This window comes from Papio anubis, chromosome 4 (genome assembly GCF_008728515.1).
Source record: "Papio anubis isolate 15944 chromosome 4, Panubis1.0, whole genome shotgun sequence".
Classification (NCBI taxonomy): Eukaryota; Metazoa; Chordata; class Mammalia; order Primates; family Cercopithecidae; genus Papio; species Papio anubis.
Window position 1 is genome coordinate 907,072 of NC_044979.1, and position 27,353 is coordinate 934,424.

Here is a 27,353-nt window from a genome sequence, read left to right on the forward strand (position 1 = left end):
CCTGAGGCCCCAAGATCTCCTCGAGGGTGCTGAGTACACCTGGCATGGGAGATTAAGCTGATGGTGAACGCCTGTGGGCTCCGAGGCCCCTGGATGTTCTCGAGGGTGTGGCACATGTCTGGCCACTGGGGCCAGGCAGCAGCATCGTGCTTGGCTCTGCTGTCAGGGCTCTCAGGGCCGCTCTCTGCGGGCGTCTCAGTCCCCCGTTCGAAGAGCATTTCCTGACCACTGGACATTATGTGTGCTGGCACGTGTGTGTGAGCCCATTCCACACGCACATACGATTTGTTTGAATGTAGCCAGAGACAGGTTAATAGAGGAATCTGGAGAGTCAGTTGGTTCACTAATCTTCACCTCCGGTGGTCACAGATGCTGTCCCTGTTTTTGTGTAAAGTGACGTTTACTTGGCCACCTGGAGCTAGTGTGTTATAATCAGACTTTGGGAGCAATAAACGTTAATAGGCAGAGTTTCTGAAAATGCCTCACTTTGCTTCTTGACGGAATTCCATTACAGCTGGGGGAATCGATACGATGCCTTGCTTCATTATTGCTTTTCTTCCACGTGGGCAGTTTCTTAATAAAGCCCGTGGAATGGGCCTCGCGGAAAACAGAACAGGACGGTGCCGGGTGCCTCCCCTCTCTGTCCTCTGTGCATCCATGTGTGGGATGTGCTGTGAGAATGTCACAGAGCTCTCCTGTGCCATGCGTAAGTCTGTGTCCACCCCAGAGAAATCGGCTTCTGGAGGGTGGTCCAGCAGGTGCCGGAATCCGACGGCTACCTCTCTGCTCGGAGACCTTGGAGCTCTTCAGCCTCTTCCGAATTAATCTTTCTCATCTAAAAAGTGAAAATAAGGTAATTACCACCTTAGAGGGGAGTTGTGAGGATTAAAGGAAATAATACATGCAAACTACAGAGCACAGCAGAACTCCATGCAAAGCAATTTTCATAATTCAATTCCAGTGTTGGCCATAAAGGGACTGTAATGTCCCAGTTTCTCTCTTTCCTCATCTAGAAAATGAGGGGCCGGATGTGGTGGCTCATGCCTGTAATTCCAGCACTTTGGGAGGCCGAGGTGGGCGGAACACTTGAGGTCAGGAGTTTGAGACCAGCCTGGTTAACATAGTAAAACCCCGTCTCTACTAAAAATATAAAAACTAGTAATCTCAGCTACTCAAGAGGCTGAGGCAGGAGAATCGCTTGAACCTGGGAGGTGGAGGTTGCAGTGAGCCGAGCTGGTGCCATTGCACTCCAGCCTGGGCGACAGAGTGAGACTTTGTCTCAAAAAAAAATGAAGAACCAGAGGGACTAATCTCTGAGACCTCTTCCCCTCCAGGTACATTTTCGTTAAGACGTTTTGGGAGTGTCCTGGGCAGGACAGGCAGGGTACTGGAGAGGAAGCTAGGGCGGGACCCTTGCACGTCCCTAGGGTTCACCGTGTCCCCACGAGGTCATGGGTGCTCCCGGGAAAGGTCAGGCTTGCATCACTCAACAAGGGAAAGCTGCGGTGGGTGGAGGGAAGCCTCCCAAACCCACTCCCTTCACTGCTGTGCTGCTCAGGTCTGGCCTGGCAGCAGGGGATAGAACATGGTTCCTGGTTTCTCCCCTGTGGTTCCTCTTGGGTTTCCTGCTTGTTTCCCAAATGAGTTGATGTACACAGTTTATTCATGGCTCAAGGCTCTTTTCTTTGCTATCTTAACAAGTGACAGTGTTGGAGATAAATTTGCATTCTGTGGTGTCACCTCAGGCTTCCTTTTTCTTGTTGCTTTGGGCTGAGTAGCAGGGATGGAACACCTGCGGTCCCAGGTTTCGCGGCCATGGTTCCTATCTGGGAAACTGGCCTGGGCCCCGACGTGTCATCGTCCCCCTCTCCTCGCTATATCTCTGGAGAGCAGCGGGAGTGTGCAGTGGCTTTGAAGCCTTTCTTCGTCTCTACTGACCATGCAAATTACACACCAACCACTTGTAAACTTGAGCTCCTGTGAGCTGGCCGAGCCCGGGAAGATTATTGAGACCACATCCGAATGGTGGCCCCAGAAAGGCCGGCAGTTTCAGTCTGGGTATGACACCCGTGTAGCTGCCGAGGCCTTCGGATGGCGTTTGCTGCTTCACGTGGGCTAGAGGGTTTCTTTTTCTTCTTTTTCCTTCTTTCTATCTTCCTTTTATTTTACTTTCTTTGAGACATGCAAGAGTATGTGTGTGCATCTGAACTGAGAATCTGGCAGCATTCGGAGTTTTCCAGCTCAATTCCGTGTCCAGATTTGTAATTCAGAAAATCAGATGGTGTTGGAAGCTGCCTTCGATGGGGTTTGTTGGTACTTCTCAACCTGCCCTTCCAACTCTCCCCAGCTGAGCTGGCCAAAGAGCCCAAGCCCTTTTCAGAGACGTGGATGCTGTCTTTGCAGTTTCAGAACCTACCTAGGATTTGCATTCTGATCTGCATTTCTTAAAAGGTTGACTGCAGTTCAGTTCCTTGTAGTCTACTCCTTTGCAGATTTGATCTCTGAGGACGATTCAGTCAGCTTGTGAAATTAATGGATTCTAGCAAAACTGCATTTTAGTGATACTTTTCAGTAGATAGTCTGTGAAAAGTGGATTTGAAGTATTTCTGTGATGAGGCTCGATTATTAGTGTGGAACTTGATTGCCGAGAACCAAACTGCCCCCCTCATCAGTAACTTGGTCTTCCGCGTCAGCATCTGTTGCTTGAGATTACTTCACAGATGTGAACATGAAGGTGGGCCCGAGTTGTTCAGGGTTAAGACAAACTTTATTTTTTTAACCCCAAACCTTAGTGCTAATAAAAATTCTTTATTTTCCCAAAGGCGTTGATGAATAGGTTTGGTCACTACTTTTAAATGTAAAAATTTTTAATTTCAGTTCCATCTCATTTGCATCAAACAGAGCATATGGCTCCCAAAGCAGCCCAGAACATGCTGGGGAGAAAACTAGCAATTTACTCCACTATTCAGCTTCATTTTTCTTTCATTTTCATGGAAACCATAAGATTGTTTTTGTGTTTCAGATCAAACATGTTTTTGAGCAAAGAGTACGTTACCCAGCTGTCCTAAAAGCAGAACTTATCACTGTTCAGATTTAATCCAAGCCATCTGCGGCGTTTCTTTCTTTCCGTTTATTTTTGAGGCACATCACAGGAAAGCTGCTTCTTGACATATCTCACTTGGAGAAACTACAAAGAGGAAAATATGGCAAAAACTTTCGATGTCGCTTTGTCGATGCACTTTGCATAAATAATGAAACATTGCCCTCCACTCAGTGTTCAAAAACCCAGTGCTTGTCACCCCAACTTTAAAATAAATTGGAAAACTCCAAGAAACAAAAGCAGCCTTACATTTGCATTTCCTACCGGGGTGGGTGTCACTAATATCCACAGGCTGAGCTCTTTTCTCGAGTGTGATTCCTGTCAGCTTTTCACCGGAAGGCCCGAGAGCTGCACAAAACATGACGTGTGCACCCGGGGACCACCAGCTGGAATGGGACCAATGAGGGGTGCGACTGGCCCTCGATTCTAAAGCCTGGACTAAAGATCTGAGCCACATGCATCTAACGAGGTATGGGAATCGTCAGTGTAGAAATGACCTTGGACTCAGATACTTGAGCAGAGGATGACATGGGCAGAACTGGTGTGTTGTGCTTTCTAAGATGTTATGGGTCCGATCAAGTATGAGAAGGTGGTCCCTGGAATTGGGCATCTCTGTCAGGCTCTGTTGGAACCCAGGGCATCTGTGAGCCACAACCTCCTGAGACCTGCCCCTCACACAACTGCCATGTGTCATCAACAGGGACACGGAGGAAACTGACTCAGAGCTGTCACTTCATCCCTGCTTCCACGGAAGACACGCTGCTTACACATTTCACAAATGTGGCTGGAGGAGGGAGGCAGGAACCACTCAGTCACTGGGATTATCTTCTGGGAAGCCCACTCGGATGACGGGGAGGGTCTTCTGGGAAGCCCACTCGGATAATGGGGAGGACCTCATTTGCATGGCTCACAGCCATGACAGCTTGGTTCTCAGAAGGAAGGGAACTCGGGGCAATGTGCACTGGTGGGATTGCTTATGCACGATATTTGTCAAGCCGTCTCTTTTTGTAAATAACTCTTCTCCTTAAAAACATAAGACGGCTTTGCAACTATGCTGATCTCATTGGCTTTTGATGAAGAAAGAGGAACGTGTGCTGGACCCTGTGCCCGAAGCTGGAGTTCCAGGTACCCCAAGCCCAGGAAAAGACAAAGTCAAGATTCTGTGTTCTGAAAAGAGCCAAATGTGGCTAAAAAGCCCTCAAAGGAGAGAAGATCCAAGGTAACCCGTGGTCAGCAAAAGTCAGGAGGCTGAAACCGTGCCTGTGGTGTTGGCTGAAGACCGAGGGGCCTTTTCCCAGGCGGGCAGTCTCTTCCTCCTCCCTGCAGCTTTGGGGTGCTGGTGCTCTGAGTTCAGGATAAGGCCAGCTCGCCGTGAGACAATGTGTCCTGTCTACCTTGGGAAAGAAAACAGGAGGAATTGGGAGGGAGAACATGTTCCCAGTTCTTTACTCACTCACTGTTGTGCTGGACACAAACGTGGCAGGAACCCCTGACAAAATGCTCCAAAGCTCTGAAGACCTTAGGGGTCAGGTCCTGTGCACAAGATCATAACAATGGCCAACATGACAGAGTTTCAGCAGATGCCTGTTGAGTAAAGAATACAGGCACCGAGGTTTGGGCACAGCTCGGGGTCCGACGCTAACACAGGTGGATTCCATCCCCAGCACTGGTGTCGATGGGCCTTTTCCTTCAGGAGTGGGCTTTGAAGAAATGACTGCCCCTTCTTTTGGATTTGGAGATAATAGAATAATGAAGTGCTGAGCTTCCAAGTCCGGTCAGACATCACGTGTGACTTCCGAGTCTGGTCAGACATCATGTGTGAGCCTCCGAGTCCTGTCAGACATCCGTGTAAGGCTTCCGTCGGTCCAGACATCACCTGCTTAGGCTTCCGAGTCCGATGAGACATCACCTGTGAGCTTCCGAATCCGGTCAGACATCACGTGTGAGCTTCCGAGTCGGTCCAGGGCATGCAGTGTGAGCTTCCGAGTCCGGTCAGACATCACGTGTGAGCTTCCGAGTCCGGTCAGACATCACCTGTGAGCTTCTGAGTCTGGTCAGACGTCACATGTGAGTTTCTGAGTCCAGTCAGTCATCACGTGTGAGCTTCTGAGTCTGGTCAGACGTCACCTGTAAGCTTCCGAGTCCGGTCAGATATCACCTGTGAGCCTCTGAGTCTGGTCAGACGTCACATGTGAGCCTCTGAGTCTTGTCAGTCATCACGTGTGAGCTTCTGAGCCCAGTCAGTCATCACGTGTGATCTTAGAAATCCCTGAGTGGTGAATGCTGGCCACACCGAGTGCTGGAGGCTTGTGAATCAGACTCTCTTCTTCAAGTGCTCCATCAGGTGTTTCACTCATTCCAGCTGCAGTGCCGCGTGGCAGGGCTCCTGGCATGACATGGGAGGAGGGCTGTGTGAGTCAGGACCGACCCTCCCAGAGCAGGGACTGGGAAAGAGAGCCACTTCGCTGCCTTCCCATGTGGAAAGATCTGTGAAGCTGGGCACCTCCGAGAGTCCTGAGGCCCCGTGCACTTGACCGAGACTTCCTCAGTCTCTGATGAGTGATTATGGCAGTGACGGAATTCTTGCAGCAAGGGAATTCTTACAGCAAAGGAATTCTTGCAGGGAAGGAATTCTTGCTGGTGATAGCTTATATAATGTTTGCAAAACAGCCATTTTCTAAAATGGAGCTTTCCAGGCCAAAAGTGCTTGATGTCAAGAAAATGACTTTTAGGTTTGAGATAGCATCTGGGTCTAATTTCAGAAAGGTGGGTCTACACATAGGTCACTGCCAAGGACACATGTCTTCAGGCTCCAGAACCCTGCCTCAAGGCTGGCAACACCACAGCTGCCCGAAATGCAATATTTAAACACAGAACCTTATGAAAGATGGCAAGAGGGTCAGAGTCAAGCACAAAACCAATACCAGGTTGTACTTCACTGCATGGTGAAGAAGAAGTGGCAAGGACTATGTGAGCCACTGGAATAACTTATAGGAAAGTGAGGATTGTTTCATGACATGTAATGTGAAAATGTTACAAACTCTTATAATCAGTTATAAGTGTGTATGGAAATGAAAACAGTGAGACTGACAATGATGTAGTACACTGTGACTTAATGCAGTGGGACACTGAGAGCTACAGCATCTTGATGTAGTATACCATGACTTAACACAGCAGGACACTAAGAGCTGGAGCATCTCGATGTAGTATACCGTGACTTACAGCAGGGCACTGAGAGCCGGAGCATCTCGATGTAGTACACCATGACTTAATACAGTCAGACAGTGAGAGCTGCAGAATCTTGATATAGTACACCATGACTTAACACAGTGGGACACTAAGAGCTACAGCATCTTGATGTAGTACACCATGACTTAACACAGTGGGACACTGAAAGCTACAGCATCTCGATGTAGTACACCATGACTTAACACAGTGGGACACTGAGAGCTACAGCATCTTGATGTAGTACACCATGACTTAATACAGTGGGACACTGAGAGCTACAGCATCTTGATGTAGTATACCATGAGTTAACATAGCAGGACACTGAGAGCTACAGCATCTTGATGTAGTATACTGTGACTTAATACAGTGGGACAGTGAGAGCTATAGCATCTCGATGTAGTACACCATGACTTAAGATGTAGTACACCATGACTTAACACAGCAGGACACTGAGAGCTACAGCATTTCAATGTAGCACACCATGACTTAACACAGCGGGACACTGAGAGCTACAGCATCTTGATGTAGTACACTGTGACTTAATACAGCAGGACAGTGAGAGCTAGAGCATCTTGATGTAGTATATTATGACTTAATACAGTGGGACAGTGAGAGCTACAGCATCTCGATGTAGTACACTATGACTTAACAGCAGGACACTGAGAGCTACAGCATCTCGATGTAGTACACCATGACTTAACACAGCAGGGCACTGAAAGCTAGAGCATCCTGATGTAGTACACCATGACTTAACACAGTGGGACAGAGAAAGCTACAGCATCTCGATGTAGTACACCATGACTTAACACAGTGGGACACTGAGAGCTACAGCATCTCGATGTAGTACACCATGACTTAACAGGACACTGAGAGCTACAGCATCTCAATGTAGTACATCATGACTTAACACAGTGGGGAAGTTGAGAGCTAGGGCATCTCAATGTAGCACACTGTGACAACACAGTGGGACACTGACAGCTACACCATCTCAATGTAGTACACTGTGACTTAACACAGGACACTGAGAGGTAGAGCATCTCAATATAGTATACTGTGACTTAACACAGTGGGTCACTGAGAGCTACAGCATCTTGTAGTACACCATGACTTAACACAGTGGAGAAACTGACAGCTAGAGCATCTCGATGTAGTACGCCATGACTTAACACAGTGGGACACAGAGCTATAGCATCTCGATGTAGTGCACCATGGCTTAACACAGCAGGACACTGAGAGCTACAGTATCTCGATGTAGTACACTGTGACTTAGAACAGTGGGGAAACTGAGAGGTAGGGCATCTTGATGTAGTACATCATGACTTAACACAGTGGGATACTGAAAACTACAGCATCTCGATGTAGTACACCGTGACTTAACACAGCAGGGAAACTGAGAGCTAAGCATCTCGATGTAGTACACTGTGACTTAACACAGTGGGACACTGAGAGGTAGAGCATCTCAATGTAGTACACTGTGACTTAATACAGCAGGACACTGAAAGCTACAGCATCTCAATGTACACCATGACTTAACACAGCAGGACACTGAGAGCTACAGCATCTTGTTGTAGTATACCGTGACTTAACACAGCAGGGAAACTGAGAGCTACAGCATCTTGATGTAGTACACTGTAACTTACACCAGGACACTGAGTTACAGCATCTTGATGTAGTACACTATGACTTAACACAGTGGGACACTGAGAGCTATAGCATCTCAATGTAGTACACCATGACTTAGCACAGGGGGACAGTGAGAGCTAGAGCATCTCGATGTAGTGTGTGTGGCACTTGCATCCTTGTCTAGGCTGTGATAGGTGTGAGCATTCTCCCCATGGTTTGCTGAATGTCAGTCCATTTCTGAGTCTGGATTGCCCTCCAATATTTTGTGCTTTGCCATTTCGTGGTGGTGAAGTGCCTCTGAGTGTCCCTTTGCTGTGAAGGTCTTCTCGTCCCATTTCCCCGGACATCGTCATTGTTTCCCTCACAGCCACTGCCTGTTGTATGCAGATCAGTTACCTCCCTTAGGTTCCTGTAGCACCGTGAGTGTCCCACATGGTAGCCTGTCTATGTTCCTCAGCAAGCTGTTTCCTGCCCCTGGCCTTTCTTTGGAATTTCACTTCCAGCAGCATCCCTTTTCATTCTCTGGTGCACTTATGTCTTTGTTGGTCTGTTCTTTCTTCTGATAATTCACTTCTGTGAAATGTTGTGTGGTTTCTCCCTGAGAGATGATGGGGCCACACAGCTCCATGCTTTGCTGTCTGTGCTGAGCTGAGTGACAGGCACCCTGGCCAATCACGCAGCCGCCAATCCCACATGGCTGTTAACATGTGGTGGTTTGTTGACTAGAGCTGGCAGCACACTTTGTATTTTATGTAATTACTTGGTTAACATGCCATGTAATTGAAATCTGGACTGTGTGGTTGGGGGCTGGGGGTGCATATCTAAACTTTGGCCATGTGTCCCTGTGGGTTGGACCTGCAAAGGAGGACTGTCGGATGCAATCACATCACCCGTCACAGTTATCCCAAGCCTGGCTGACTACGGAGTGAAGCTGGATTCCCATTCCGGGGCCCCAAGGTGGACCTTCACAGAAGGCTTTCTCCAGTGCATGGGGCCCAGGGAAGGCACCTGTATGGAAAGTATTTAGGGATGGTTCTGATGTGCAGTCAGGCTTGGGAACCATGGATTACAGGATTTGCTGTTTCCTGAAACCAACCCAAAGGTGGATGTGGAAGGGAAGAAACCAGAACCCAACGCTTAGATTCCTGGAAGAGACAGGACTGTGGTGGCCGCCAGCAGACATGTCGTGAGGATGTGGAGCCCCAGCCACAGCGGACACAGGGATGGCAGATCTTACAGAGGCGGGGTCTTCTAGGGGACCACCCAGCCCTCCGAGGAATGCTCTCCTATTGAAAATCCTTAGAGACAATTTATGAACTACTCTGAAGTCCCTTCTTAGTGACTAAAACTAGGCTAAATCACCTGATTTAATTTCTCCTTAAGAAACTTTGTCATTTATCAATTGAATGAGGAAGAGGTGTGGGTGGCCTGCGTACTTCATTGAGGGTCTTTGAGGAGGATTTGCGTGTGTGGGATATTAACGAGCCACTGTAGGGTGGGGTAGGGGCACAAGTCCTCAGCAATAACTCTGAGGTGGGGCCCGTGGTATGCAGTTTATGTTGGTAGAATGGGCCCGTGGTTCTAAACCATTTCTGTACATCCACAGTAGCTGGGGGTGCTCAAATAAGTCCGGTAAGCCGGCTGCACTCCGGAGCAGTGACATCCGAATCTGGTGGAGGTGGGGTCCAGGCACCTGCATTTTCAGGATCTCAGGTGGTGTCCAGTGTCAGCCAGGCCTGAGGCAGCTGGCGGGGGCTTAGAGAGGATGGCAGGTAGGGCCTGGGGTGACCCTTCCAAACCCAGGCAGCAAGGCTGCTGGCTCTCTGCCCTGAGGAGGGAAAACAGGAGGGTTTCTTGAAGCCACCTGCTACAGGTTGTTTTCGTTTGACGTCATTCATCAACTTTGCATTTATTCACCAATGCAGTCACCGGGGCCCTGAGTGCTGACTGCAGAGTAAAGGTTAACTGGGAAGCAGGGAGCTGAGGTGTGGTTTCCGGCCTCTTGGTAGGTCAGGAAAGTAGCTGGTTGTGTCATCAGAGAAGTAGCTGTTTGTACTGTAAGAGAAGTAGCTGGTTGTGTCATGGCTGGAGTGCTCAGCTCCTGTTTTCCCTGCAGGCTTTTGTCCCGGGCAGAGGTGCCTTCCCCCACCCCCCTCATGTGGATGACGGGTAGTGTTTTCCTTACGGCACGCTGGCTCATGCAGTTGGTGGGAGGGAGCTGGCTGGATGGAGATGCTCCAGAAGCTTCGTCAGTGGATGCCCCTCCCCCACTTTCAACACAGCTCCCAGCGTTCAGTGGAGCCTGGAAGAATGAGCCGCATTGATGTGGCCGGGGCGGGAGGCACGGCACAATGCCGGCAATTATGCCGGATCGAGGACCTCGGTGGGGACGGCTTTGTGGGCTGTGGAAGCGGGGGCGGCCTCCAGCCCGCATGTGAGCTCCTGCCAGCTTCCTCCTAATGGGAATTCTCAGTGGGTGGCTCTGATGTATGACTTACAGCTGAGCCCGGAGAACATCTAATTTCCTTTGCAGCTCTCTTCCTCACAGATGCAATTACTGTAGTGAAATCTGGTCCAGGAGGAAGGGATGAGATTCTATTTTAAGGTTATTTCTTTCCTCCTTAGGCATGAATAGCTGTTGTTAACCGCCCGGGCACCCTCCTGGATCCGTCCTTTGGGGCTTAATGCTCCAGTCCGTTAATTCTGCTCTTTAAATTCTCACAGGTGACTGCTCCCTGTCAGCCGCTTTGTCTTCACCTCCTGGTTTAGTGTTGCCATCCTCACTCCCGGTGCGCCCCGCCTCCTCAGGGGAGCTCTGCTGTGGGCCATTCGGGGTCGAGCCCCTGCTTCCCTATGCTCGGAAAGCACATGGTTCTCGTTTTGTACAGGATTTGCTGGAACCACGGTTCTCCCCCTGCTGGAGCACTAGGAATCCCTTCGCTTCCGGTATTTTGTGTTTGTTTGTTTTGAGATGGAGTCTCTCTCTGTTGCCCAGGCTGAAGCCCAGTGGCGTGATCACGGCTCACCGCGACCTCCGCCTCCCGGGTTCAAGTGATTTAGTAGAGACGGGGTTTGGCCATATTGGCCAGGCTGGTCTTGAACTCCTGATCTCAGGTGATTCACCCGCCACGGCCTCCCAAAGTGCTGGGGTTACAGGCGTGAACCATCGTGCCCGGCCCTTGCCTCCGTGTTTAAGGGTGGCCCAGGTTGAGCTGAAAGGGCCGGGTCAGGACCGCCGGTCCTGGACACACAAGTGCTCCCTATGTGACTCCCCACAGCCTCCCCAGCACCTGCAGGATGGGCCCATCCTCCCAGTTTTACGGACACCAGGCTGAGAGACAGGGGTCCTCATCTCCCACCCACGGAAGCCTTCCCACTGTGTATCCTTCCTGGAGAGGGGTGCGTTCGCCTGCCGAGGTCGCCTGGGAGCCCGCGTTGGTTCCCGTGCGGACTCCTGAGCCCTGCCGTCTTCTGGGAGGGGAGTCAGAAAAGGTTAAGGATGGATCCTCACCTGTGTGTTCGTCACAGGCACAGACGGTGGCCAGTTTCCTAGTTGGGAAGAGGACTTGGCTAGTTGGGGGCCATGTTGGGCCCTTTGCATTTTATGTCCTTAGAGACAATGTTTCATTTTTTGTGTGCATTTGGGTTCAGAAGCTAAGTATAGGAAATGTAAATATCTATTTGAAATTCAATTATCTTTCCTTTTTCTCGTGAGCCCTTATGACTTATTACAAATGAGATACAAAGGACTGTTTTTAATCTTGAACCCAACTTTGGCACAACATTTGTCCTTGCTGTGGATTTTCTTGTGGGTCTGGAACGAGCTTGCATCTGCTGGGAAATCAAGTCTACTCGGTGGGAAGAGGGAAGGGAGCTGTGCCGAAGAGGGCGCCGCGATGGGCCCTGGTGCCGAGGAGGGCGCCGCGATGGGCCCTGGTGCCGAGGAGGGCGCCGTGATGGGTCCTGGTGCCGAGGAGGGCGCCGTGATGGGTCCTGGTGCCGAGGAGGGCGCTGTGATGGGTCCTGGTGCTGAGGAGGGCGCTGTGATGGGCCCTGGTGCTGAGGAGGGCGCTGTGATGGGCCCTGACAGGTGTGTTCTTGGCCCACGTGTGTTCTTAACCCCCGTCTCATGTGCGCAGCCTCATTTCATCCTCACGGCAGCCTAACAAGATGGGCCTATTATCCCCTGAGCCACAGAGGAGCAGCCTGGGAGGAAGGCCAGTGACTGACCTGGGTCACAGAGCGGGCTGAGTCCGCGTAAGACCTGGGCCCTGGCCCCTGAGACCGTGCTCCCACCTGAGGCAGGTACGAGTGCTACGAGCTGGTGTCTTCCACCTCTGTTGGCTTTGGTTGGCCTCTTGGTACCCAGGTTTCCCAACCTGAAGTTGAGTGCTTAGCACAGACAAGGACAGCAAGTGAGTTCTGAAGCTGCCCTGACTGGCTGTGTTACCCAGGGGATCCCATCTCCCACAGGAAGGGGACCCCTGTTCCCGGGATGACAGCGGGGGGATCCCATCTCCCATGGGAAGGGGACCCGGTGGGGAGACCCCAGAGGCTGCTGAAGGAGCCGTGAGGGCCCAGCAGGGGCAGCAGTGCCCAGCGCCAGGCCCCGCACTTCATCACAGGAAGCGATTGGAAATGCCGCCTCATTTCAGCCAGAAACCCGTGGCTGCACATGTCTTCATGTGGTGGAGGGAGAAGGAACGCACTGGGAAGCATGTGAAGAAGCCGTGGGAGGCAGAACTGGAGCTGTGTTTGGTTGTAAGGGATGGGGCTGCTCGTGGGTTTTCAGTGCCTGCTCTGTGAAGGGTCCCGAGACACACAGAGAAACAGGTGAAGAGTGAGGCCTCCTCTCGGGAGCTGCAGGAGTGAGAATGAGGCTCTGCCAGGGAGGAGAGAGCCCCGGGTTTGCAGGGACAGCCCAGCCTGTCCAGATCTCTGTGGCCTGACACCACCAAGTGAATTTCCTACTCACCCTGCATGTCTGGGGTCACCTGGGCACTTGTGTACCCGGTCCCTCCGGGCCTCCCACCCCATGAACACACTGTCCCATCGCCCCTTCCCTGTGTCTCTGTGTCTGGGTCACCTGGGCTCTTGTCTGCACTGTCCCTCTGGGGCCTCCCACGCGTGACTCCACCAATACCCCTTCCCTGTGTCTCCGTGTCTCCTCTCCCTACAGGGACGTCAATCACTGCATTTAGGGCCCACCCTGGATCCAGATGATCTCACCTCAAGGTCCTTCACTAATGAGGCCTGTGAGGACCGTTTCCATATAGTCACATTCCGAGGCTCTGGCTGGACATTCCCAAAGAAGTTAAGAGCCACTCGCGGTTTTGTTCCTTCACTTTACCGAAGTTGGGGAAACCGAAGCTTAGGGAGGCTCACCTTGCTCAAAGCCTCTAGTTTGAGACAGACTGGGAGCCTCTGCCGTTGGCCACCCCACATGCCTCAGAGTCGCAGAACTTCAGGGCCAGAGGAAGCCTGCATTGGAGCTGGAAGCCGGCTCACAGGTGTCTACTCCATCACTTCATCCCACGAGAAGGAGATTAATTCTCCCGTCTGTAGTCGCCTGGGTGCTCGGGGATGCGAGAGGGTGACTCTGGCATTGCCACTGCATTCTGTGTCCTTTCCTCCACGTCTCCTGCCTTCGGGATGACAGCTGAGTCCCGAGTGTCGTGTTGGGTTGACGTTTTGGTGTCAGGAGAGGCTCTCCAGAGAGGGAGCGGGCCTTGTGCGGTGAGGGTACCTTGTCAGATGCACGAAGGCAGAGAGCGTTTGGGGAGGTGGCTCAGAAACGGGCTGTTTTTCTTTTTCTTTAACGGAGGGAAGGTGGCCAGAGACCGTGGAGGTCACCCGGATGAACTCCAGCTCCGCTTGCAGCCATTGGAGGAAACCGAAGGAGTGATCAGGCGTGACTCTGCGTCTGCGGGGACCCTCGGAGCCACCCAGGCTGTTCAGCAAACCTCAGGCGGCCGTGGCCGTGGGAGCTGCAGGGGCTGTGGGGTCACACCCCATCTTCTCAAGTTTTCAGAAAACATTGGAAGGCAAGTGCGTGGAAGCTGCTCAAAAAGACACCAGCTTTATTATTATTTTTTAAAGCCAGATTTTTTGACAGGCGATGTCAACACATTTTTTCAGTTCTTTATTTCAGTTCTTAAAATGCTTGCCAGATTCTGCGGGACAGTTCTGAATGTCTTCATGCTCCGTGAGGTGCCTCTTCTTCAGAGCGAGGGTCCGAGGTGCCTGTGCGATCCCCACCCGGCCCCTTCCCTGGCAGCTGAGGTTGAAAGCCAGCGGAGGTTTTCTGTTGTTAGAGACCCCTGGGACCCTCACAACCATCCCTTGGTTTGCATAGAGGAGGGGCTTGGATGCTTCGTAAATTCTCCTGCTGGAGTTTCAGCTGCTTTAACCACGGTCCTCTTCAGGGATTTTCATAACATGGGAACCAGCCTCAGAAGGCAGCCCTGGGAAACTGACCTGACTCTTTCTCTTAGCAGCAGCCACTGTTTCCTACCTCAGACTGACCAGGTCTTCTGTGCCCTCTCCACGCTCATGCCCGGGTGGGTCCACAGTGACCATCTCTCCTGAGCTGAGGACTGCCCACCTCCCCAGCCTGCTCGCTCCCTCCTCCTGCACACATCTCCCCATGTGGTGCCAGGGCTGGCCCTGAACACAGGCAGCGGCCGGCTTCTGGCTGCAGAGGTCAGTGTGGGCCCACAGGATCTGCCATCTCCAGGAGCCCCTTGGGACGCGAGGCCTCAGGTGAGCCCCAAATGAGTAGACGTGCTGCAGTCTGCATCTACTCATTAACGTAAACCAAGCATTGCCTGCGGGGGCTTCTCTTCTCATGAATGAAAACAGAACTTTCAGGACGCTATGAAAATGAGATGATTGTGTACGTAAAGCACTGAGCTTAGGGTCTGGTCTGGGATGACGACCTTTTTTTTTAATTAAGGAGAGCAAAGTCATTACTAGAATGTATAGCAAATATGGAGGTTAACTTTGTATCGTTTAAGTCATGTTTGTGGATACAGAATTTCAGGCTGTGTTTGGTATCAATGTTAATGTGACCCGGGTGAGTCCAATGTTGATGTTAGCAGCTTTTTATCTCAGGCATATGCGACGCTGATCAAACTGTGAACTTTCGATCCGATTCTCCTTCATACCCCACTGGCTTAGTGATTGTTGTAGTCCAGTCACAAAGGTGGTCACGCGTTTGGTGTATTTCTGCAAACATGGAGGAAACACTTTATTTATATTACGCAGTTTACCTTTTCTTAGCACTTGGGCTTTTTCTGAGCCCATTGAATTGCTTGTTTTATTATTTTAATTTTGCAACACAGTAATAAATACCATTTTCTGGAAATAAGTAACGAACATCTGCTTCCTCTGAAGATGCAGTGTGTGTCCAGCTACTTGCAGTTCTCACAGGCAGGGACCCGCCTCCTGGCTGATACACAGTGGTGACTGTTTTCTTCTTCCTCTTCTTCTCTTAAAAATCTATTTGGAAAATTCCACTGTAGAGAAAGCTACTGTAGTCTGCTCCTTAAGAAGATTTGGCCTAGGAAGAGGAAAATCATCCTTTATACTTTTGGCTTATTAAATTGAAAAATATGCATAGTGATGTTCTTATTAACTTATTCATGATTTTATTAACATTTAATGCTGCCTCTGGTGGTGTCTGCTTTCAATACCAAAGAAAACGCAAAGGCGTGTTTGATCGTGTGTGTGTTTCAGACCACAGGATCTAGCGTGCTCTCTCCTAACACTGAAGGCCACCAGATGTCAGTGTAACTTAACAAATCACACCCTACGTGTCACGTTGACTTCAGCATTCGGTCTAAGTATTGCCTTTTCCTTTCCTGTTTCGACTTCTGAAGATGAGGAGGGACTTTAAGGCAATTTGCACACAGGCTCCGTAAAGACTCGAGTCACTGGATGTTGTGGGAGATGCCTTTTTGCTTTTGCTCTTTCCAGACCTCCCAGATAATCATGCTGTGAACTCGTGGTCCCTCCACTGAGCATGGTGATGGTTCCATATCGGGGCTTCGTTGGGAGGATGGAATCCACGTGGGGCTGTGGCGGGGCTCTGCTTGGGCGGTCCAGGGTCTTCTGTCTCAATTCTGGGCGCAGGACCCAGGACCCAGGACCCAGGACCCAGGACCAGGGCCCAGGGCTGGGCTTGTCAACAGCCCGACCTCCTCACAGGCGGAGGTTGGTTCTCTTGTTGGATTTCCCTGAAGGGTCCCTTGCTGGCAGCCTGAGCACGCCTCAGCCTTGTTCAGTGTTCAGGGCTGGCGGTTCTGTGTTTGCTGTGGGCAAGGCCTGTGCAGGACAGACTTTGTGTAATATTTACAGCATTTTCCTGATTCCATGTTGAGAGGTAAAGCAATTTACCTGGAGTGCCTGCTCTGATCCTGGAGCTCTGTCATCCAGGGTCTGTTTATAACAGCAGAGGAACAAAATGAGCTGAAACACAAATCTAACGTAAAAAAAACAAAATCAGGAGCATTTTCGAAGTTCAGCCAGGTGTCCAGGAGGCAGTCAGCTGCGTCCCAGTGGCACGGGGATGAGAGGTCGTCTTCTGAGGTGTGTGAACAGGGCAGGTCTCAGGACACTGTTAGTGTCACATGCCAGCAAGTGGCTGCAGCAGGACTCAGGTCTGGGGAGAGACTGGGGAGGCTTTCGGAGCAGCACCTGCTCTGGGGAAGGAGGCAATGATGGTGCGGGGGCTCCAGACATGACCAGTCCTTCCTGGGGAAGGAGCCAATGACGACACAGGGGCTCCGGGCATGACCAGCCCGCCCTGGGGAAGGAGCCAATGAGGACGCAGGGGCTCCGGGCGTGACCAGCCCTCCCTGGGGAAGGAGCCAATGAGGACGCAGGGGCTCCGGGCGTGACCAGCCCTCCCTGGGGAAGGAGCCAATGAGGACGCAGGGGCTCCGGGCGTGACCAGCCCTCCCTGGGGAAGGAGCCAATGAGGACGCAGGGGCTCCGGGCGTGACCAGCCCTCCCTAGGGAAGGAGCCAATGAGGACGCAGGGGCTCCGGGCGTGACCAGCCCTCCCTGGGATAAGCGCCGCCAGTGTCTCTGGATCAAAAGCCACTTGTGGCCGTGGCATGCAGCATTTCACTTTGCTTCTGGGAAGGTTTTCCGAGTTTTCCAAGTGGAGGCTCCACACACAGATGAGTTTCAGTGTATTAAGCATATAGAGGGCCCAATCTTGGTTGGATTCAGAAAAGTACTTATTAAAAATATCTGATACCACATAACTGGATACATCGTCTCTTGCAGCGGGAAGCACTGTGCGGCCTGTTTCTTAGCAGCCTGCGGAGGCTTTGTGTGTTGATCCAATGCGGACGAGAGAGGGTCGTCGCTACAGCTCTGTGTTGTGTCCTTATCAGGCATCGTGCTAAAAAAACATTTCCTCCAAAGGGCTATCTGTGAAAGGCAAGATTTTCAGAGGTTTTAAATGGAAGGATCTCAGCCCTCCTGGAACAAGCCTCTGCTTGGGGCTAATACCAAAGCTTTCAGAGAGTTTTCCTACAGCTAGGACGGCCTCTGTGGCCACGCCTGACCTTCTTCTGGGTGTCGGCATTGCTAGGACCCCGAAATCCTAAGGGGATGTGACGTTCAGGAATCCTAGAGGTCTCCCAGGCACCCCGGGGGGATGTGGACCCCAGGCGTCCTGGGGGTGCGGATGTTCGTGATGCTGTCTTTGTGGATATGGGGAAACGCTGTAACAACTTAGCTCCTGCGGGGGCCGGGGACTGCAGGCCCTGCCTTGTGTTTCTGGCACAGGACTCCCGAGTGGCTGGTGGTGTTGGGGTGGGTGTAACCAAACAGATTTAAGGAATGCAGCCAGCAATTCCCCAAGGCCATGTCCCCCGGGGAGCTCCTCTCCTCCCGGGTCCTGATGTCTTCATCCTGTGGACTGGCTCAGCCTGGCCTCAGTGCCTGCCCCGGCGACAGCAGGTTGAGGCCCACATCTCCTGCCTCAACAGGAGGTTTTAATGCCTGAACTGGAGAGCCTTCAAAGGCACGTACGTAATCCCTGTCTCCTCAGCCAACAGGCATTTCCTCCTGTCAAAGTCCGTCCGCATGCGTTCCTGGCGTGTGGCTCAGGAAAGCTCTGACGTCTTCCCACGTGTGTCACAGCTGCACCAAGCTCCAGCACGTGTCCCCGCCCTGCACATGGGTGTTACGGTGACGTCCAGTCCAAGGGTCACTTACAAGCCTTGGGGCCACAGTGTGCTCTGATTAAGCAATGTTTACGAAGTTGATCTTTGCTTTTGTCACGGTGATACCTGTTAATATAGAAAGTCCAGAGGCTACAAATCACCGGGAAAGGACTGCACACGCCGGAATTCCCCCCACCCCAACGTCTTAGTGTCACTTTTGTGTATATCCTAATGACTTCCTTTTCCTTGGTAAGCGCATGAGTAATTATAAAAATGGAACTGTAGTGTTCTTTGTGACTTTTACCCAGCATTTTACACTTCATTATCGTAATTAGGTGACTTTTTGTGCTAAAGGCATAAAGCAAATATTCACTTCCCCCTTTCCAGCCATCATGGTTTTTTCCCAGCATCAGAATTTCCGAACTCCAGGGGAATCAAGATTCAGCCTCGGGCTTTGGGAGTTTTCAGAGTGGGGGTGCAGGACCCCTCCCCGAGTGGGTCTTGGTGGGCGATCCTCAGACCCCAGGCGCTTGCAGTCCCGGCTGCCCCACGGCCTGCCTGCTGCCCACCCGAGCCCACTTCCAGTCCAACGGCAGCGTGAACAGAAGTGACCTCTCTGTGGTGGTGGACGCGCCAACAGAGTGGCTCTTGGAGTAACAAAGGCCACACTCAGGGGTTTGGGCCTAAATGTGCTTGCTCTGGGCTCGATTCTCAAACCTGGAGCCCCAGAGGATTACCTGGGAGATGCTGCAGAACGAGGGCAGTTGGACCCGTGCTTGGGCCTGTCCAGGGTTGCTGGGGTGGGGCCTGCATGTCAGGGTGGAATCCTTGCAGCTCCTGCCTGCAGCCTGGCGGAGACGTGCTCTTCAGGTCAGCTCTGGAGTTATTTACGTTTCACATCAGTACAGCGGGGCCTGCGATGGGTGTGTTTGTGTCATTCGCTTGACTCCTGCTGATGGGGGGTCTCTGGCAGAGGCGCTCGTGTGTGCTCCCCCGGCCTGACAGGGCGGGTTTCTCTCTGGCCACATGCCCACGTGCGTTCTGTCTGCTCGACCTCCCGAGTGCGCTGCTTGAAGGTGGCCCAGACCTTAATGGTGGGGGGAGCTGCACCAAAGTCCTGTGGTGTCTCCAAACAAAATCTTTCAGGAAGGGGGCAGACGTCTCTCCCAGCTCAGGAGGGCGGCCTGTGCAGCGCATTCAGGAACGCAGACAGCGTGTGGATGGAGCTGGGGGTCCTGAGGGTCTCTCGGGGCGGACTCAGCAGCGTGGGGAGAGAGCGGTTCTGGGTAGATGCCCTCGGGGCGGACGCAGCAGCTGGGGAGAGAGCGGTTCTGGGTAGATGCCTTCGGGGCGGACGCAGCAGCGTGGGGAGAGAGCGGTTCTGGGTAGATGGCTAGCGGCTGCATCTTGGCTTTTCTGGACTGTCCCTGCGGTGGGCTGACTCATCCCCACCCCGCTCCTGTCAAAAGTCATCGGGGAAGCCCTGACCTCAGCACTTGAGAACATGGCCCAGTCTGAAGACAGTCGTGCAGATGCAGCTAGTTCAGATGAGGCCATGGTGTGGCCCAATCCCGTCTGCCTGTGCCCTCCCAAGTGGAAATGTGGACACAGATGGGAAGTGATGTGGGGAGATGTGGCGGTGATGGTATCCGCGAGCAGGGGCCCTGGACGGAGCCCTCACAACCTCAGGAGGCACTGGTCCTGCCCACCGTGTGTCTGGGCTTCTAGCCTCCAGACTGGGACATGACGTGTTTCTGTGGTTCTCAGTCCCCGGTTGGGGCCCTGCAAACTCACACAGGCTCTGCTCACACTGTCCGGTTGCTTCTGGGTTCATGAGGCTGCCTTGGACCCCTGGGCCTCGGTGACCAGGAAAACCCACATGTCCATGTAAGTGTCAGGAAAAAATTAAAGTATTTGCCCAAAGCAGCCTCTCTCTCTCTCTCTCTCTCTCTCTCTCTCTCTCTCTATTTTGAAAGTCTTTTCAGTCACTCTTGAATGACAAGAACAGGTAAAACCCGTGGACTTCTCACCCAAGCAGAGATCAGGTCCTGACAAGGCTGCCCTTGCGTCCTTCTCCGATGGGAGCTGAGGCTTCAGTGTCTAATCCCTGAAAGTGTTTTCTTCAGAAGCATGCACAGGGACCAACCCAGTGTTGAAGGAAGGAGAAGCTTCCGGTGGGCCTCCCTGCCCAGCCTCCTTGGACAACGGGTGTCAGGGTGGAGCCAGGGAAAGGTGCCACTACCACTCGTGTCCAAGAGGCGCGTCCACTCGGGGAGTTCTGAAGCCCTGAAGCCCCTGTCCCAGCACCTGGAGGATACGTCCGTGGCCAGTGAGTTCCGGTCGACCATCAGGTTGGCCTCTTTTCTGGTGTGGGGCCCCAATTCTCTCTCCCCTCCCATTTGCAAACCCTAGAATTAACCTGGGATGTGCAGCGGTTGATGGAAAGCCCTGGCAGCTTCTGTTCCTGGACAGAAATGGAACAGAGGCCGGGCGCGGTGGCTCAAGCCTATAATCCCAGCACTTTGGGAGGCCGAGACAGGCGGATCACGAGGTCAAGAGATCGAGACCATCCTGGCTAACACGGTGAAACCCCATCTCTACTAAAAAATACAAAAAAAAAAAAACCACACACACACACAAAAAACTAGCCAGTGAGGTGACGGACGCCTGTAGTCTCAGCTACTCGGGAGGCTGAGGCAGGAAAATGGCATGAACCCGGGAGGCGGAGTTTGCAGTGAGCCGAGATCGCGCCACTGCACTCCAGCCTGGGTGACTGAGCAAGACTCTGTCTCAAAAAAAAAAAAAAAGAAATGGGACAGAAATGGCTCCTTCTGCATACACCCCCTTCCACATGCGCATGGCGCGTCTTGTGCCTGGTCCTTGCCACGCTCCACGGTGTTGGGGCACGCGGACTCTGTGTCCACACGTCTGCCAGGTCGATGGAGAGGACGGTGGCACGGGCAGGGCTTCTTCCCACCTGGAATTCCCTTCCTGCCTCCGAGGGTGCCTGGCTGGCGCTTCATGTGCTGCACGCATTTGCAGGGTTGAGTTGGATGGAGGTGAACGAGGCATCCAGGAGGTCAGAACCACCTCGAGGGAAGTCTCACGGGATGCTTAGCACAGTCGGTAACCGGCCCAGAGGGAGCAGCAGGCCTGTCTGCCTGTGGAAGTGGCCACATGGGAGAGTTCAGAGGTGGGTGAGCGCCCCACTTTGAGTCATGGCCTTGGAGGTTGCAGAAGGAAGAACAGGAACTTGGGCGAGCTGCCCCCACACCGCAGCCCCAGCTGAGTACTAGACGGTCGGTCATGCCCATGCCCGGGGCTCTGTGCTGCAGGGAAGTCTCGCGAAGGAATTTTATCTTTTGCTTCGAACATTTTATCAGCCAGGCTGAATCTGGCCTTGAGCGAATGCGGTGTGTTGCGAGGACTGTGGTGATGGCAGCTCAGGGTCCTCTTTGAGTTCTTTTGTGACAGATGATTGCTTGTTCTCTCAGGAAGGACCCTGCATGCCAATAATTGGTGCAAAAGTCATTGCGGTTTTTGCCATTGTTGACAAAACCTCAATGACTTTTGCACCAGCCCAGTACATCTGCAATGACAAGCTGTGAAAGGAACTCTGACAGAGGCCCAGGGCCCTGCATCCAAATGCCGCTGCCTGGGAGCTCCTGGGCCTTGCTGCCCCCGCCGGGCCCCAGGGTGTGCAGACGGGGTGCTGGCTTAGCCCAGGACAGGGAAGCCGGCGCTGGCCAGGCCTGCCGGAGATGCTGGTGGGATGCCTGTCCTCAGGACGAACCCGACGGCCTTGGCCTCGGGCACACATGATCTGGGCTCCTCAAAACTGGCGCAAGTACCAGCTTCTGTGGAGGGTCCCAAGTTCAGGTGAGGTGATAAATATTATGTTAAAAAAGCAAAACAAAACAAACACAAAAAACACAAACTGAAACAAAAGTCATCATAAGGGCCTGGGGTGTCAGTGTGGCTTTGATAACAGGTTTTGATGACTCGCAAAGGCCCTAGGGTCATCAGGGAGGAATGCATTTATTCTTCTTAATCTGATGCAAACTCCACGGTGAAAATGGTCTTAAATAGTCTTGTGTGGTTCCTCATCCAGGGGCAAAAATGTCGAGACACAGGGAGGAAGTCCTGAAGCGTCTGGCGGTGGGGAGCTTTGCGAGATTGGGCTGTCCCGTCATCTCCCTTCATGCTTCGCCTCCCTCTGCCAAGAGGCCAAACCTCGCTCTCTGAGCACTTTTGCAGCTGGTGAAAAGCTCAGAAAATACCCTCTCCCGGCTCCTCACTGGTAAAATGGACCCAGCAAAACGGATGACCCCTGACAGCTGGAGGAGGCCTGGGGGGTGCCCAGAACCACTGTCTGGGGAAAAGAGGGTGTGACTGGAAACATGCCTGGTTCATACAGACATGTGTGCTCCAGCTGCACACACCCGGCTCCCTGCACCCGACACAGATCCACCCGACCCCTGGTCCATTCCATTCCCTCCATCCATTCCCTGGTCCATCCATTCCCTGGTCCCTTCCATTCCACCACCTCCAGTTCCACATGCCAAACTCCACATCCGGATGCAAACTGCTGCGATCCAGCTCCCATACCCGATCTGGATCTGCCCACCCGCCGACTCCACACACCCGACCCCTGGTCCTGGATGCACACACCGAGCTCCACCCGACCTGAATCTGCCATTCATCCGACCCCTGGATCCACCTCCAGTTCCTTTATCCATTCAGATCTCCATCCTTCCTGGTCCATTCCTTCCATTCAGATGTCCTTCCATTCCAGCCACCATTGACCTGGTCCACCGTTCCACAGATCTTCTTCACATGCACCTCCCGATTTCCACCCACCTGACGGGTCACCTCCGCGCACCTGTTCACACACACCTGACACAGCTACCGCGCGCACGCCTGGTTCCACGCACGCCTGTACCGGATCGCACACACACCAGGTTGGCACACATCTGACACAGATACCTCACACACACACCCGGCACAAATACTGCACATGCACACACACACACACCCGATTCACACACAGCCAACACGTATACTGCACACACACACCTGATTCACTGCAGCCACGCTGACACTGGTTAGGTGTCCAGGTGCTTCTCATGAGCAAACTAAACGTCTTCGTTTCTTGGTTCTAGGGTGGGAAGGACAGTGCTTCGCTTACAGGGAGTTTCAGCCTGGGTGGTACCTGCATGGGATGGAGGGGCAGCCTCCTTTGCAACCTTGTTGGATAATTGAAGTTGAGAGCTTGGGTTCCTCCCAGCGTTGGCCCCAGCATCAGCCCCCAGCCGTTCTTCACGGTGCCATACTTAGCAGGCATTCACAGCTTTTGGGGGCAGGCCTCACGTACAGCTGTGGGACGACGGTGATTGGTGGGAATTCTTCCTGGGAATTGCTGAGCCGCGAGCAAGGAGAGGCCAGAGGTTCCTCCCAGAGACACCCCTTCCTTGTCCTCGGAGCACACGGGGTGCCCATGTGGGGCTCAGGGTGGTGGCAGCCCCATGAGGCAGGTGGGATCCCTGGAGCCTGGGCTTGCTGTGGGCCCGTGGCTGAGGCAGGTGGGATCTCTGGAGCCTGGGCTGCCACTGGCCTGTGGCTGTGTGAGCGGCAAACACCTTGCCATAGTGTGTGTCTTACACAAGTACCAGGAAGTGTCCTCACTAATACAACTAATTGTGTACCATGAACCCATACGCTTAAAAAAATCAGTGGTGGGTGAGTCAGTTAGGAGCCCCTGATCTCTTCTCCCGGCAGGGGGTGGAAGAGGCTGGGAGCTACGTCTGGCCGTGGAGGGAGCAGTCACCTTTCTAGGCCTTGGGCAGGGCCTGGCCACCACAGTGATGAACACTTTGTGCTGACCTCAGGATGGCCAGGATGACCCCTGAGTGGAGGTCAAAGTGGGAGCACTGGAGGGGGCCCACTTCTTACCTGGGGGCTGTGGAGACCCCGTGCTAAGCTGGCCGTGCTTTGTCCGTGTGTTCAGACCTCGGCAGGATGGCGGTGTGGAGAAGCCAGGCATCTTCCAGTTACAGGATCCTGAGAACATCAGGAAAGACGGCCTTCGGGGCCACGGCAGTCAGTCTTGGGGGCCTGTGCCCCACTCCCCACCAGTCCCGGTGGCTCCAGGTGCCACCCGGAGGGCTGCATTGGCCACTTTTGTTTTCACCAGCCTCCAAAGTCCCTCTTGACTGGCAGAGGACATATGACCTTGCAAACCCATGGCTGCTGTTAAAGCAGCACCCACGACCCTTCCTGAGCCCATGTGAGGGCCGGATGTGTGTGGGTGCGATGGGAATCCAGGCCCAGTGTGGGTGCGGCCTTGGCCGGAGGTCCTGCGGATGGACGGTCAGTTTTCATGATGACAGCAACAGTGGGCCTCGAGGTCAGTTTCCACGCTGACAACCGTGGGGAGAGGGGTGGGGAGAGGGGCCTGCAAGTGGCTCCCAGGTCAGGGTGGATGGCTTCCCCAAGCCCCAGGGACAGGTGTTGAGGGAGGAAGCCAGGGTAGCTGCTCTGGGGACTGGGGGCTCACTGGTTGCAGCCTGAGTCCTGAGGCCTCCTGACTGACCTCGCGCCAGCTGTGCACCACCCAGGGCTGTTCCGTCCGGCCTGTGTGTATCCCGAGACCTCCTAACCGAGCTCACTCCAGCTGTGCACTGCCCATGGCTATTCTGTCTGGGCTGTCTTGCGCTATGTGCTTGGGGAAGGACTGTCTAGGCAGCTCAGGCTCTGATGTCTGTGGTGGAAACAGCGTCACTGAGGAGTGATCACACCCTGGGATTCTGATTTCTTATGCGGAAGTTGTGTTGCTGAAGTGCAGTGCGCTGAGGTCTGTCTGTGGCGTTTGCCTCTGGGGTGCTGAGGGGCATCCCAAGCTTTAGCTATGGCTCTGCTCCCACCACGCCACCGGCAAGCATCCGCCTCATGGTCCCAGCCAAGCTTCCCAGCCCGTGACTCTGCTCTCACCACAGAAGCATCCAGCCTCATGGTCAGCCGAGGCTTCGGATTGTGAGGCTCTGCTCCCACCACGCCACCGGCAAGCATCCGCCTCATGGTCCAGCCGAGCTTCAGTTGTGGCTCTGCTCCCACCACACCACCGGCAAGCATCTGCCGCATGGTCCAGCCGAGCTTCAGTTGTGGCTCTGCTCCCACCACGCCACCGGCAAGCATTCGCTTCATGGCCCAAGTAGGTAATAAGATCACCGCCCCCCTCCCTCCCTCAGAGGTTTCCAGGCGACTGCTGTGCCTGGACTCAGTGCTAGGATGATGCAACATCCTTTCCTGGAGGGTGGGCTTGGGCAGAGGCAGGCGATGGCACCGCTGGAGACTCAGGCAGGAGTCGTAGGTCACGGGTGTGAGTCCTGCCCTTGGTGTGGCTCTCAGGAGTGGTAGGTCACAGGTGTGAGTCCTGCCCCGCCGGGGAAGACGCCGTGGCTCAGGAGTGGTAGGTCACGGGTGTGAGTCCCTGCCCGCTTGAGCAGCCGTGGCTCAGGAGTGTTGAGTCCTGCAGGTGTGAGTCCTGCCGCTTGAGGAGGCATACGTGGCTCAGGAGTGTGGAGTCACCCGGGTGTGAGTCCCTGCCCATGAGAAGGCTTTGCCCGTGGCTCAGGAGTGGTAGGTCACGGGTGTGAGTCCTGCCCGGATGACGCCGTGGCTCAGGAGTGGTAGGTCAGGTTAGTGAGTCGCCCTGCGGGAGAAGGCGCCCGTGTGGCTCCAGGAGTGGTAGGTCCGCGGGTGTGAGTCCCGCCCGCCCGAGAAGGCGGCTGAGGTGGTTGCTGCTCAGATGTGGGTGAGAAGGAAGCAGTGGGAGATGAGGAGCGCCACTTCCCAGGGCAGCACCAGCCTCAGCACAGCCGCCGCCTGAGCAGGAGTCTCCTGCATTGTGTTATTATTTCTGAACGTGAGGGGAATTCACTGCTTTCTCCTGATTTCAAAGATGCATCCATTTCTCCGCATTGAGCCCCCTAAGGGGAGTGATGTCAGGAGCACCCCAACCTCTGCCCCTGCCACATGCCCCTCAGTCCTCCACTGGGTCCCTGAGGCCCTGGTCCTCCTGGCCACTGCTTCTTCCACGCCGTGATCCCCTCGTGCTCTGCCGTCTCCATCACTTCGCAGTGGAGAGTCACAGAGGAGACTTTCCTTTTCCGACCTGCTCCCTCCACACCCCATGATTCTCCGTCATCAGAGTTTTGCTTTCTGCTGGGCAAAGCCAGGAAGGGACAGACAGTCCCCGGCCTGGGTTGAGCCCCCCACCACCCTGTCCCTCCACCATGGGACCAGAGCTCTCCATGACACCACCCTGCCTGGGCCACGGCCCTTGAATCCCTCTAGGGCGTGCGCAGGGTCCGGAGAGCAGGCATGACAGCTGTGGAGACCCAGGCCTTCCCTTCCCTGCAGGAACATTGCAGGGCTTGCCCAAGGCCACATGGACAGCTGCATTGGAAGGAGACCCATCGATGACTCTGCATTTTGGGGGCTTAATTTATCTGCCAAATATGGAGTCAGCCCCTGGCACGTGGGATACTGGAGTCACAGCAGTGCCCACGGCAGAGTCTTGTCTCCATGGAGTCAGAGGGCACTGACTCCCACCAACATAAACTCAGTGCAGATGCGAAATTAGCAGAGGGCGTGAGGTGCGCTGCTGACAGCATGAGCCAGCCCCACGTCCGGGAGTTGAGGTGAAGCTCTGAGGCTGGTGCTCATTTGCGAGCTGGAACGCGCGTGTGTACGGAGGTTGTACCCCCAGATTTCCAATTTGGAGAGGTGCTGGGGCATGTGCCTCCTAGTGCTGTGGACAGCTCAAAAGTCAGCACCTGGATACCCTGGTCCTGTGGCTGGCTGGTCCCTGAGTCCCACAGGATGTACGTGGACTTGTTGTGAGCCACTCTCCCACCAGGCCATCCTCCAGGGTTCTCCCTTTTCACAGGCGTGTTTAGAGGGAGTGGCTGGATGTGCTGGCTCCTCATCTCCTCTCTGCCACACCCCATGTCCTGCCTCTCCTCAGCTCTGCTGGGCACTGGCCAGACCCCCTTTCCCAGATGGGAACTTGCCTGATGGTCTGGATGGAGAAAGAGGCCTGGGAGGTCTGGGCGGCAGTGTGGACGTCTCTGTGGATTCAGGAACACCTGCTCTTGTTTGTCTTCCCTCCACTGGGCACCTGCTGGTTTCCAGGCTGTCGTCAGTCCCCCGAGCCCTCT

At 53.7% G+C, this 27,353-nt stretch overlaps 1 protein-coding gene across 3 annotated transcripts in view; it reads left to right on the forward strand.

Annotated features, from left to right (window-relative positions):
- Window positions 1-27,353, forward strand: part of LOC101026166 (protein tyrosine phosphatase receptor type N2) — a 973,501-nt gene that overhangs the window by 156,607 nt on the left and 789,541 nt on the right. The window contains exon 1 of one of the 3 annotated variants that reach the window (XM_021935385.2): window positions 20,976-21,325. The exons of the other annotated variants lie outside the window; for them this stretch is intronic. Within the exon in view, the coding sequence (XP_021791077.2) occupies window positions 21,310-21,325 (16 nt within the window). The 5' untranslated portion in view covers window positions 20,976-21,309. Of the gene's footprint in view, window positions 1-20,975; window positions 21,326-27,353 lie in introns of those variants that run through there. 3 annotated transcript variants of the gene reach the window in all.